The 14003-nt window shown below is 50.2% G+C and overlaps 1 protein-coding gene across 1 annotated transcript in view; it reads right to left on the reverse strand.

The window, feature by feature from the left end:
* The window catches only part of CELSR1 (cadherin EGF LAG seven-pass G-type receptor 1), a 176222-nt gene extending 162884 nt beyond the window's left edge, over positions 1-13338 (reverse strand). Inside the window, exon 1 of the mRNA XM_062582642.1 lies at positions 10497-13338. Within this exon, the coding sequence (XP_062438626.1) occupies positions 10497-13179 (2683 nt within the window). The 5' untranslated portion in view covers positions 13180-13338. The remainder of the gene's footprint in view (positions 1-10496) is intronic.
* Positions 13339-14003: the final 665 nt, after the last annotated feature.

Consider the following 14003-nt stretch of genomic DNA (forward strand, 5'->3'; position numbering starts at 1 on the left):
AGCACAGCAAGAGCTTTCAGATCAAGGACTGGAGCCCAGCCCATCTCTGCCCGAGATAAGTGTCCCCATTGCTATGCTGAGTGAAGTGCCTAAGCGGTAGCAGGGTGGTATTTCAAGTGCTCCCACTTTATGGGACACTTAATTGCCTAAATCAGGATACCACTCCAGAGAACAGACACCTGAAAAGCGAAGCTCTGCAGCCTGTAATGTTTAGTTAGACATGCAAGTCCCATACTGGATCCAAGTCTTGAGAGATGCCAAACGCCTCTTCCTAGCTATGTCAAGAGTGAGGTACCATAAGTAACAAGAGCTCTCCCTGGTAGTGTCCAAAGGCTGGCAAACACACATTGCTAAAACATGTAATGCATTGGTTAGTATGTGACAACTTCTACATGATTTAAACTAAATTCAGATAACTACACAGAAAAAAAGTACCGTTAGGGACTTAAAGGGTCTCCTTCAGAGCTAGACCTAGTACGATGAATGCTGAAAGCAAAGGAATAAACTAGGGACTGCTCTGGACTGGCTCCCTAGAAAATCCAAAAGTGCTATAGCATGAATTCAGCTGAATTAGCTAAGTGAGCTGCTAACATCAGTTTCAAACAGGGTCAAGGAATCTGATCTGGAGCTAATGAAATGAAAGAGCAAAGCCAACAGATCTAGCAGTTCTTCCTACCCACAAAACGTATTCAGAGGCAGAGCAGCTACACAGAAACATCCTGATCAAGTTTGCTTCATTATCTCTATTAATTCTCACGAGGACTTCCAAACCTATTAGATCCCTTGGGATGCTGGCCCTCACGTCCGTGAAACTCAAATTTGATAGCACAGATGTGCTCTGCCCCTTTTGGCAGGTCCAGATGGCTGGGCTTCTCCCTGAAACTAGACATAAACTACAGACTCCACACCAGGAGAGAGCCGGTGTTGACAATGGCTGTTAACAACGGGCTCTCCCTGGTCTCCCTTCTTCGGAAAGCGCTGAAATATTTTGACCAGATGTGTCATTTCCAAAAGTGCTACAGACCTGCTGGAATGTAGCATCTATCACGCTTTCCGCAATGGTGTTGAAAACACGTTGGCCGCGTATGCCTCTCTTTGTATATGATAAGCATAATGTGTCCGTGCTTATTACGTGGCCCGTATAGGATTTACTACAGCTTCACCATGTCATTCATTTGCTTTTTTTGTGCTTGGCAAGTGTAAATACTGGAATAAATATGAAAGTAGTTACAGATTAGCAGCTGTAACTGCTTGTTGAAACAAAGTCCAAAAGCTTTCATTTCTCAAATGTTAGCAAATCCTACTTTCTGTCCAAAATTTTTTTCCCAAGTGCAAAGATTGCCTTTATGGAGTAGTTTTGAAGTTTATTTTTCCGTTGTATGCCAAATTCCCATAAAAGCATGCCTTTCCCCTTCCTATACTCAAACTCTTGAAAACCTTTAAAATACACCCCAAAGTTATTAATGGCAAAACATTTTCTCAGGTACAAGCTGTAGTCCCCCCCCAAACCCTTCTAGTCCGCAAAGCTTGTAAATGCAGCTAGTTTTCTGTACAGAAGTAAGCACATTCATCTCTACAGAGGAAAACTAATGCTTCCTTCCTGGCGTATATTTAGGGCAGGTTCATCTCACTGAACTTCAGCTATCTAACAACACAGCAATTAGCCCAAGTCAGTCATTCCTGTTCCCTCTTTAATCAGTGGAGTGAGATGGGCATCTTCACCCTGCAGCCCTCCCACCCATCAGCTCAGTGTGAGTGGGACCTGCATAACTAACTTTAGCAGATAACTTATTTCTCCTATGGAAAATGTCAGATGATACAAATCTGGAGACAGGAACCAACTGTATCTTTGGTTACAGTATTCAACAAAATGAACAAGTTTATAGGAAATCTAAGCCAGTTTACACACCTGTGCCTTATTAAAAAATGCATTAGACAAACAAGAAATCTCTGAATCACAGATCATAAAATTTTCCAAGAAGATTTCATCCTGCTTCCTTTGGAAACTTTTGTTACACCTATAAATAGTTCAGTGCTTTTAACGCTGGAAAGGGAGCTGCACTAAGGGAAAAAAAAACAGTAAAACTTCTGTCACTTGTCACAGAAACACAAAGTGGCAAAAATGAATTTAATCAGAAGTTCTTTCTTTCAAGTGGACTACTACTGTGAACAAGGCTTTGAAGAACTGAGCCCCTTGTCAACTTGTTCTGCACTCTGCTCTATGCAATCTTTTGGCAAAATAATCCCAAAAAGGGGAACAGACAACAAAAAAGCCAGCTAATCATAAAAGACAGCACTGGCATTTGTTTCTGAAATGTCAAAGTAGATGTCAGAGTAGTTTAAGTACTATTTTGTCTAAAAACATCATCATTCCCACACAAACCAGGATAGAATGATTATAACATGGAAAACTGCCAAAAAGGGTTATTAGATCTGATTTGAATATCTTCAACCCTCTTAACCCTATTACATTTCCTAGTAAGCTACCATAGAAATTTTCGGAAATACAAGTCAGAATGCCAAAGAAAGCTAAGAGAGCTGGTTGCCCAAATCCTCTAAATTAGGCAATACTGACTTAAGCACATAAATTGTGTTGTTATCTCAAGCACTCAAATGTGGCAAATCCGTGGCTTATAAAAGAGAGGGAGAGGGGATGGAGAGAGCAGGAGGTAGCGTGCCATTTCTGCCATTTGATCCTCCCCTTACTCATCCTCAGTGCATGAGCGTTACAGCTAGAGTCACCCACTCTCTGAATATTGAAAAGGCGTTCGTAGCAGTTAGCTTTTAAGGGGTTTCTGCTTCACTTTTGCTTCTTCTCCGCCCAAAAAACAATTGTGCTCCCAATTCAGAGATCAGTCCCGCACCTTTGCCTCAGTCCCACCTGACCCAGGACGCTGCGGACGCTTCGACTTGCCCGCCCCGAAACCCTGCCGCTCTCCCGGCGGCGGCACGCAGCCTCCATCGGCCTCGGCGGGTGCCGGCAGCCGTCGGAGCCGGGCTCCCGCGCGGGCTGGCCGCCCGCGTGGCAGCCCAGGGTCCTCCCCGGGGAAACCGCTTTGCTTGCGCCAAAACTACGCTATGGTGCAGAGCTGTTCACTCGCTAAATAACTAGGTTAAAGCTAGCTCAGATGTGCGTACGTATGCAGCAGCTACGCAGCTGGTCGCACTGCAAACACACGCCTCCGCGGCCGCGGACCCCGAGCATCCTCCCGGCCGCAGCGCCGGGGAGCGCCCGGCAGCCTCACCAGCCCCTCTCTGAGGATATCCGGAGGCACCTGGGCTCCGCTGGGACCGGCCCCTGAGAAACGCGAGAGCGCGCCAGCGCCCGTGTAACAGCCTGCAGAGGGTCCGGCCGGAAAAGCCCTACTGAACCGTAGCACGCACGCGAGGCACCTCCACGTAACATCGTGCTTGAAATCCAGCATTATGCTCCTCGGTCTTGACTTGTCTGATGTGTAATTTTGAATAGAAATGTCTGAGAAAATCCATTAATTCCAAAGTCGGGAGTTGACAACAGAAGAGAGTTTTAAGATACTGGTTCTATGCGCTCAAGAGAAATGGGCCATTCAATGAGCAAATGTAAAATTATACACTTTACAACAGCCTGGTACTTCCTCAAGTAGCGCTTCCGATGTTGGATATAATAAAGCAAAAAATCCCACTGCTTCACATCATCTACTTCTACTGTAGGTAGAAGTACTTCTACTGTAGGTGGCTACTTCTATGATGGGTTTACTATCAGCCTAACATCCAAGCTAGAAAGCTGTTCCTTTTCTCTAACAAAAAGGCTCTTTTGTACTTATTTTTGACAGCAACTCAATGCTTATTCTGGAATTGCCAGTTTTCAGTAGGCTCCACAACCTCATCCCAAAACAATTCTAAACAGCAAAGAATTGCATGGCCAGAAGAGCAAAACAAAAGAAAAAGCAGATTCTTCCTACTTTTCAAGTGTAAGTTTGAAATAAGATTTAACTTCAGTGACTTCTAAGAGAAGAGTAAATTACAAAAAGGGATACACTAAGCAGACCAACACATGAGTACACCCTGAAGCTTAAAAAGGAGTCCAGAAACATAAAACAATTACCAATCCAATTAAACGTTGATTATTATAACGATCTCCCCATTTGCAAATAATTTGGCAGTAGGGCAAAACCATTCTTCAGACAAACCCTTCAATGCATTTCTCTGAATCTAACTTCTATCCCTTGGGACTTATATCAAAAAAAGCTTACTTCTTCTCTTTAATATCTAACATAGAATCATAGAATCACAGAATCAGTAAGGTTGGAAGGGGCCTCTGGAGATCATCTAGTCCAACCTCCCTGCTCAGCAGGGTCACCTGGAGCATGTTAGACAGGGTTGCATCCAGGTGGGCCTTGAAGATCTCCAGAGAAGGAGACTCCATCTCGTTTTTCTTATTCATTCTTATTGTAACCCTAAGGTTTGCCTCTTTTCTGCACAGCACCAAGAGAAGCATCAATGTTTAGGCAATAAAAAATAAAATGAACTGTCACTGCACTGAGTGAAGTGTGCACAAAGCCAGCCATAAAAAAGCCGAAACCCTGTGGCAACCCAGTAACTCGCAGAGGAATCTCAACGGGTAGACCGTGACCTGACTCTGCAAATACAAACACACACTTAATTTGGGGTTTTAAGCAGCATTGCTGAGGTCAGGGTTACCTAGGGTTTCGCTATGCATTATCGTATCAAACAGCTGAAGCTGTAATCGGCCTCCGCACCCCCAGCAGCGGCTGCCCCGCCGCAGCTCCTCGGGCGGCCGCGGGTCGGCTCCGCGATGCCGCCGGGACCGCGGCACCCGGACCCAGCCACGCTGGCAGTTCCAGCTACTAGAGAAAGTATCTCTTTTATCTACCTACTCCACGGGCAAGCGTTCTGCGTGTTTATTCAGGGAAAAGCGGAAGCTGCGACACGCCAAATTCTCCCTCTTGCCATCTGACACGGCCGTTTCGTAGACTGCTTTGGCCGCGACAGCTTCTGGAGGAGGAACGGGAGCTCTCTTCCCCAGGTACCCGTTGTGAGAGACCCCCAGTATTTATGCTTCCGGGCTTCATTTTGTAGGATGAGGTTAAGCAAAACCATGTGTATATGCTTCAACCGCTGAGGTATACTAGGGCACAAAAATTGTTTATTTACAGGAGCTTGAGCTGCAGATAACACGCTGATTTATTTATTTGCTTACAGCGGGTATCTTTTTTATCTCACTAAAAAGTTATTTTGTTAGTCAGCCTTCCATTACATATTTTGCTCTCATAGCCCTGGATGTTTTCCTGTCTTCTGAAATAAAAATACACCACCCCTATGAAATCCAGGAATTAAGTGGAAGGAAGCGCATAAGAAAGCAACAAGTTACCAAAAGCTTTTTATCAGGCTGCAGCAGATTACAGAGGAGGGAAACTAGCTCTCCTGCTAGTTATAACTTCTTGCAAAAGGCTAGTAGATTCCAGGATGGAGGAGCAAATACCTGAAATCTAATTTATATAGAACCAGGAAGGAATGTAGACAGCCACAGAAGATCTGGGAGCTGTTCTGACTTGGAAAAGATCATCACTAATATCAAGTCACCATTTAAGCAAAACAAACGTAAGCTTTCACAAACACTGTATGAAGGCTACTAAAACTGGTGGCGACCTTCCACTTCAGCTCCACTTGATACACAAAGCACCGGCCACAGGCTGCCGTGCTGCAGCCCTCCGTAGCGCGTGGACGTGCTGTTGCCAAGGAGGTCACCCTGCTCTTCGTAGTCTGCAAGTTGCTGCTTCTTCCTCCCTTGGTGCTGGATGCACGCGAAATGCAAGTGCAGACAGGGCTATACAAGATCGCCAGCCACATCAGAGCTCCAAGCGGTGGTTCTGGGCTCTCGCTGCGACCCAACACGCACTGCCGGCACAGGAGCGCTCTCCGAGAAGCACGCGTCTGCCCAACACCTCCACCTGAGGAGCGAGCAGAGGGAGCACCCCTTCATTCCTATAATCTTGTAATTGCCTCACCTGCAGGCATCGCGCCGCAGCCGCGTTTAACCCTCCTGCAATTTATTTCCCTGGCGGCTCCGGGGAGGCCGCAGAGAGCGGCTCGTGCGTGAATCCCTCCTGGCTGACACCTGACACCGGCCGGCCGCTCCAGCCGCGCGGCGCACAGGGAAGCCCGTCCGGGCGCGGAGACGGACACGGACGTCGCCCGTACAGGAACGGGTTTCTCCACGAAGCTGCCCCAAACCGGGCGAGACCTCGGCAATGTCCACGACGCGGCCGCGGCTCAGGCGACGCTTCGCCCACCCGTGGGCCAGCAGGCATCGCGGTGGGACCAGGCACTCGGGCAGCACCACCCCAGCCCCGTGCACCACCCTCTGCGCCCACCTAGAGCTGGCCTTCAGCCTGCCAAGGTTGCTTTCCCCCCCCCCCCCCCCTTTTTTTTTCCCTTTAATCCCAAATTTTCTTCGCACTGACAAAGCCCCCAAAGCCTTGTGTTTATGGCACAATTGCGGCCTCGAATTTACCGTAAGAGCTAAAACAAAGTATAATATCTTCTGTTATATTTGCATGGAGAGCAAACTGAGCGGGAGAGCCAGGATCATTAACGTAACGACTGTCAAATTACAATCTTAACGAAGATCCTTTAACAAGCTTTGAGTCAGAAAAACAGGAGTTTATGGCAGCACAAATGAGCTCTATCTCGACTTGTATTGGTTGATAGTCAATAATGTCACTAAACGCCACTAGAGATTAAAAGTCAAAGAAATGTAAAAGGAAATCATTACCTTGCACACACTCAAAAATACTGGGGTGTCTACCTCTCGCTAAGGACAACGGCTCTTAAAGGCTGTATCCAAAATTTATATTTATTTGGGCCATTTGAAAGCTGCAGCATATAGTCAGATTGGCTATTTTATCTACATCCTCTAATTGGAGTCTAATCCCAGAAGAGTTTACACACAGATCCATTGTATTCGAGTGAACTGTCACTCATGATAAGTGGGACTACTTGTGGCACTAAAACGAAGCAGGTGCACGCACAGCTTGCAACGCGATCCCGGAGCAAACTCGGGCCGCGGCCGGGCAAAGCTGAGGCTGGCAGCAGCTCCCCTCCGCTCCGCAAGAGGAGGCGGAGGCGTAAGGTCTAACGCAGGCAAAAGCAATGTTACTTGAGCAATACGTAAACCATTTTTTGACTAGATAAATTCCAAACTAACCAGTATCAATTTGACAATTTCCCTTTCAGTACTGTAAATCTTGTGGGCAAAAAATAAGTCTGCAGCAAACCTGCTTATTTAATTGTATGCTTATTAATAACAGTAAGAAATCACAGACTGATTTAATATCAACTGCTCGTTTTAGAAGCCCTGAGTATAGTCCTTACCCCATCGGGGAAAGCAAGAGGGGGCAGGGGGCAAATTTCAGCAGGGGGCAAATTTCATCCCCGCTGTTAAGAAAGTGTAACGAGGCTACACGCAGGAATGGGGATACGAGGCCAAGCTCTGCCTTCCGGCAGCAAAGCCTCGAGGGCGCGAAGGCAAAGGCGCCCGTTCCCCGCGGGCGACCCAGCACCCGCGCTGTGAGCCTGGCCGGCGGCGCCGAGCCGCCGGCTCTCCGGGCAAAAAAGCCCGGAGGATGGAAGGGAGCGGACGAGGCCGGCGCGGGCACGCAGAGATCCGCTTCGGAAGCGCCCTCCCCTTCCAACGCTGAACACCGGCGGGCAGACGCCCGCAGGAGCGCGACCGTCCCCGCTCCTCCCCCGGACCGGCAGCAGCCCCGGGCCCGGGGAGGCTCCGCGCGGACGGACCCTGCCCGCCGCCGGCCCACGCGGCTCCCGAAGGCGTTCGCGTTACCAGCTCAATTTTTAAAAACAAAGTGCATCATTAGCGAGTTTTGCTACACCAATCGTTACGGTTTCCTTGTTTTTCATGATTCTTAACATTTTGTTTATAGGCGGCGGGCCAAAATCACCACATGCATCCAGCTCATTTTCACGTCAGATGAAAGAATACCGGGCTGAGCTGTATCTCAGAGTCTCACGGTAGTTTATTTGAGTAGGACATCTCCTCACTAGCCCCACACACACTCACACGCCTTCAGAGCAGACCACAGCACCGGGTGAAAATAGCATTTTTAAACAGCGGTGTCACTTCCGACTCATATATAGATCAAATTCCCGGAGTTCATAAAAGCTCAAATTCTTCACTGACCTGAACGGCAGCTGTGACTAGGGCAGGACTTTCTGTCTGGGTTGAGAGGTTAATGGCTACTCGATAGACACGTTTTTCAGTTAACTGGCAGGTCATTTTAGCAGATGATTTACAAGTATTTTGCAACACTTGGAGATAACCACGGGGAGTATTTCAGTCCGAACTTCTTCTCTGCCTACATTAGATAAACTGGAGAAAGCAGGCAGGTGAGAGTTTCCTGGATATAATCCCAAACTCTGCAAAACTCTGCCCTTCCAATATCCAAACAGCAAACTTGTCAAAGTCAACATCAAATGGAGTTCACTGCTTGTCAAAATGATTTTAAAATCCTATTGGTAGAAAGCTCTCTTCTTTCTAATATCTAAGTGCAGGCAGCAGACAGACAGTTTTGATCAAAATCAGGAAGACTTTCAAAGTTCACATCCCCACCAAATATGAAAATGATGCACTTAACGCTCAACCTCCTGCTACTTAACAAAGCGGAGGTTTTAATTCCTTCATTCTTCTGTCTTAGACTTCACCCATTTAAACTGTAAAAAGACGCTCAACACCATTACAGTGAAACTGGGATACTTTGTATAATCTGTTTTTCTGTCCTGAGCACTCTCTTCACGTAGTCTGATAAAACGACTTTTCTAAGCTTCTTGTGCTATGCCAAGTCCTTATCTCTTGCTGCTAGATAAAGCGCTACTGGTTCAGACAGACGACGACCACGCAGTCACCTGTATGTTAATCCAAATGTTTTTTTTTAAGGTCACAAGCCAACTGTCTGCTTTTCTGCAAGTCCTCACAGGACACGGAAACAGTATTTGTGAGTTAACTTACCACATTAGCTGCCCCCTAGCATTTTGCAAGAAATTGGAGGCCCTGTCAGACGATACACCACAATAATTTCAATGAGTTCAGTTAATATCACTTTCATTTTCCCGAAGCAAAAAGGAGCTCAGGCCTGCAAACACAACAGAGAGGATTGCTCACTACCCCGAGGCCCCATCGCTCTCCAAATGATTACTTACAGTAGCAAGCGCTGCCAGGATTGTGCCATTGTTAGGTATTTTTTTTAAATACAATCACCCAAAGAGAAGCATCTCCTAAAGTGTCATTATATATACCTAGTACTCCCAGCTATTTTATGCAAAAAGAATACAAATATTAGCTTTAGCTTGCACAGAGTTGGGGAGAAGAATGTATCTGGTTATAACCTCTGAAAGTCAACAGAAGTATGGGATCAGGTCCACAGTAAACTTTAAAGAGTGGCACCTGCAAAGGAAATTACTCACTGCATGATTGATGCCACAGTAAGAGACATAAAAAGTAATTCCATGATAAGCAAACAACGCAGCAGAAAAAGAATAATCTCCTAAGAGTATGTGTAAGAATACATATCGAGCAATACTGAACAGTCAACCTAACGGCAGAGACAGTCCTCGCACACACACGCAATTTTTCCGAGTAATTTAATCATATGGTACCCCCTTGCCAGTTCTCTCGCCCACCCCCAACAGCAGATTTTTCAGGGCTGTTTTTGGTGCTGCACTTGAGTAGAATCTGCCTTTAATTCTAATACAGCAACCCCAGTGCCGTTAGCTATGCTCCAGAGCTATTATACCACTATAGCTCACTGCTTTAAGAGTAGGCATTTCCCGCAGAAACACACACCAGCTATGCAAACCAGAGGCCAAATGCTCAGCCTGTCAGACAAGTTCAGCTCCACCAGGTTCACATTTACCAAGTCCACACCAACGGAGCAGGCTAAAGACTTATCAGCCAGACCTCTCAGTACACAGACTGGAATAAACAAATGAGCTGTATCTTGCTGTTAAAAAGCCAACTAATACAAAATCCCAACATTTTTTCTTTTTTTCTTTTTTTAACAAAAGAGAAAATAAAAGCGGGGAAAGCTCCCCAAAGCTGTGGTGTCAATAGAAAGTTTAAACATTAAAGATATGTCAACCAGAAGTGTGGATTCCCTACATCTTTCCAAGTTAGGTTATTTATTAGCTTTATGCATCACATGAGAAATGTTTCAGCCAAAGTACCACCTAAACTGAGGGAATATGTTCTCTTCCTCACACACTTGTGATCCACATTTACTAAACAGCTTCAATACACCACCCACAGCACATAGGCTTGATACATTCTTGTGGTTTTTCTCCAAGAATTTCACAGATAAATTACTTCATCAAGAAACTGAAGGTTGCACACTAAACTGCATGTAAGGTATTTCTGCCCATACCAGCACGTTGGTCCAACAAGCAGATTTACACAATTTATTACCATGGGTATGCTTGCTTACCTGAGACTGACACTTTCATGAGGGCTTCCAGGGGTCTGTTGTTGTCCAGATCCCGACTGAGTTTGAGTTCCCCAGTGGCAGAGTCCAAAAGGAGCAAATTTAATTCATTGCCTTGCACAAAGGTGTAGGCCAGGCTGTCAGACACATCGGGATCATGAGCTGGGATCTTGCCAATCACACCAGAGGGGAAGCTATTAGACTTGTTGGTCACGTAGTTGTTGAAGAGGATCTGGAAGTCCTGCAGTACAGGTGGGTTATCATTCTGATCCAGGAGGCGGATGTGCACCGTTGCTCGGCTGACAAGAGGGGCAGAAGTGGCCTGCACTACAATCACATACTCCGTCCGCGCCTCATAATCCAGGTCCATCAGGGCTGTAAGGTCACCATTGAGCAAGTCTAGCTGGAAGACCTCAGGGATGTTGCCCTCCACAATCTGGTACATGATCTGTGCATTGGTTCCCTCGTCAGGGTCAGCTGCACTGATCCGTGCCACAATAGAGCCCACAGGGCTGTTCTCCTCCACAAAGATGTCAAATTCATCCTTCTCGAAGACAGGAGGGTTGTCGTTGATGTCCAGCACAGTCACCTGGATATCCACAGAGGCCTTCAAGGGTGGGCTGCCCCGGTCAACAGCAAAGGCTCGCAGGCTGTAGACAGCCACATTCTCACGGTCAAGCTTGCGCAGTGTACGTATCACCCCAGAAGTGGGCTCGATGTAGAAGTCTCCATCTCCATCATCCCCACCTTGGAATGTGTAGAGAAGACGGCCATTGAGGCCTGAGTCACGGTCTGTAGCAGAGAGCTGCAGGACACTGGTGGAGAGAGGCACATCCTCAAAAACCGAGCCCTGGTAGCGGTCACGCAGGAAGCGGGGTGCATTGTCATTGGCATCCAGGATGAGGATCTCGACATAGGTGGTGTCGGACTTCTGGGGAATGCCATTGTCATGGGCTGTAATGGCCAATGTGTAGGAGGCTTGGTCCTCATAGTCCAGCTCCATCAGGGTGGTGATGGTGCCTGTGTCGGGGTCGATGCGGAACTGGGGGATGTTATCATCCAAAATGTAAGTGATCCTCGCGTTCTCCCCAGTGTCTTCATCAGTGGCACTGATGGTGACAATAGAGGTGCCAATGGGCTTGTCTTCACTGACGCTCACAGTGTAGTGGGAGCTCTGGAAGACTGGGCGGTGTGTGTTGGCATCTGTGACATTAATGAAGACCTGGACGGTGTCAAAGCGAGTGCCATCCGAGGCAGTGACTGTGAGCACATACTGCCTTTCCTGCTTGTAATCCAGGGGCAAGGCCAGGGTGATCAGGCCCCCTCCACTCTGACTGGTGATAGCAAAACGGTTCCTGGTGTTGCCACTGGTGATCTGATAGGTCACGACACTGTTGACATCCCTGTCCACTGCTGTCAGGGTCAGGACACTGCTGCCCACAGCCGCGTCCTCGTTCAGTCTGAGGTGATACACCTTCTCAGTGAAGGTAGGGTTGTTGTCATTCACGTCCAGGACCGCGATGGACACACTGGCTGAGGAGGTCATGACCGGCACACCATGGTCCCTGGCCTCCACCCCAAAGTGGTAGTTCTCTACAGTCTCTCGGTCCAGCTCTGCTGACACCGTTATCCACCCTGTGCTGTTGTTGATCTGGAAAGGGAACCCAGAGTCACCCGCAACGGGAGCGCTTCCAGCTGGTGGTGTCATCTCTATGAGTTTGTACTCCAGGCGCGCGTTCTCCCCAGAGTCAGCATCCACAGCCTGGATGTGCAGCACCGAGTAGCCCAAAGGAACGTTCTCCAGCACCGTGGCCTGGAAGGGAGTGCTGACAAAGATGGGGGCGTTATCATTCACATCCACGACCTGCACTGACACCATGCCACTGGAGTTGATTAAGGGAGGCCTTCCCCCATCCTGGGCTTTAATCCGCAGTGTGTACTCCCGAATAGTCTCATAATCCAGAGGGTTGATCAGGTCGATGGCACCAGAGAAAGAGTGGATATAGAACTGACCTTTCAGATTGCCACTCACAATGCTGTAGTGCACCTGGGCATTGCTGCCCCGGTCCCGATCAGTGGCCTGCACCTGCAGTATCTGACTATTCACTGGGGCATCCTCTGGCACCTGGACCAGGTAGCGCTTCTCGCTGAACTGAGGGTAGTTGTCATTCTCATCCTCCACAGTGATGTGCACCATAGCTGTGGCACTGCGAGGTCCTGGGTCTTTGCCCTGGTCATTAGCTTCCACCACCAGGTGGTACTCAGAAACCTCCTCGCGGTCCACCGCAGCTCGAGTCCTCACGACCCCAGAGCGCGGATCAATCTCAAAGACGCCTTCGCCAGCTCCCGGCTCCAGCAGGCGGTAAAGCATATTGGCGTTGGCTGGGGCATCGCCATCGGTAGCACGGATAGTGAGCACCTCGTAACCCACCTCCAGGTTCTCCCGGATGCTCTCCCGGTACTCGGGCTGCTCAAACACCGGCTCGTGGTCATTGGTGTCGCTCACGGTCACCGTCAGATAGGTGGTGGCCGAGCGGCGGCGGGGGGAGCCGTGGTCGGACGCGGTCACTTTGAGCACGTGGGTGTCCTTCGTCTCCCGGTCCAAGCTGCGAGTGGTGACCACGCTGCCCGTCTCGGGGTCGATGGAGAAGTAGTCGTTGGAGCGCTCGTCGAAGAGCGCCTCCATGGAGTACGCCAGGCGGCCGGCTTCGCCCTCGTCGGGGTCCTGCGCCCGCAGCGCGATCACCGCCGTGCCCGCCGGCTCGTTCTCGGCGATGGAGACCTGGTAGCTGGGCAGCTGGAACTGCGGGGGGCTGTTGAGGCTCCGGGGCCGCCGGGCGCCCCGCCGCTCGCCGCTGCCGCCCCGGCCCCGCGCCGGCCCCCGGCCCTGCGGCGGCGGCGCGCTGCGGGCGGCCGGCGCGGGCCCGCGGGGGTCGGCGGGCGGCCGCCGCCGGGCGCGCCGCGGGCAGGGCAGCGGCCCGCCGTGGCCCCGCGGCGGGCGGAGCGGGGCGGCCGCCGCCCTCAGGCGCCCCGCGGGCGGCAGCGGCGGCGGCGCGGCGGCGGCGCAGCGCCCGGCGGCGCCCGGGGGCAGGTGGAGGAGCGGGGCGGCGCGGGGCGGCCGCGGCTCCCCGCCGCCCGCCCGCCCCAGCGCGCAGAGCAGCGCGGCCCAGGACACGCAGGCGGCGGCCGCCGACAGCCGCGGCATCTCCGCGGCTCACGAGGCAGCGATCCCGGGCAGAGGGCTCCCGCACAATCCATCCACCCCGCCGGGCTGCTCACCCGCCCTCGTCCATGGGCAGCTGCGCCGGGGCCCCCGCTGCGCTGCCCGGCCCGGCCCCCGACGCCGGCGCCGCTCCGCTCTCCGGGCGTCGCTGCCGGCGCGGCTCAGGGCCGCGCTGCGGGCACCGTCCCCGGGCGCCGCGCTGGAGAGCTCCAACTTTTCCACCTTAAACTTTGAAGTGAGTTCAAAATGGCTCCTCTCCTCCTCCTCCTCCTCCTCCTCCTCCCACT

The sequence above is a fragment of the Rhea pennata genome, chromosome 1 (genome assembly GCF_028389875.1).
Source record: "Rhea pennata isolate bPtePen1 chromosome 1, bPtePen1.pri, whole genome shotgun sequence".
NCBI lineage: Eukaryota > Metazoa > Chordata > Aves > Rheiformes > Rheidae > Rhea > Rhea pennata.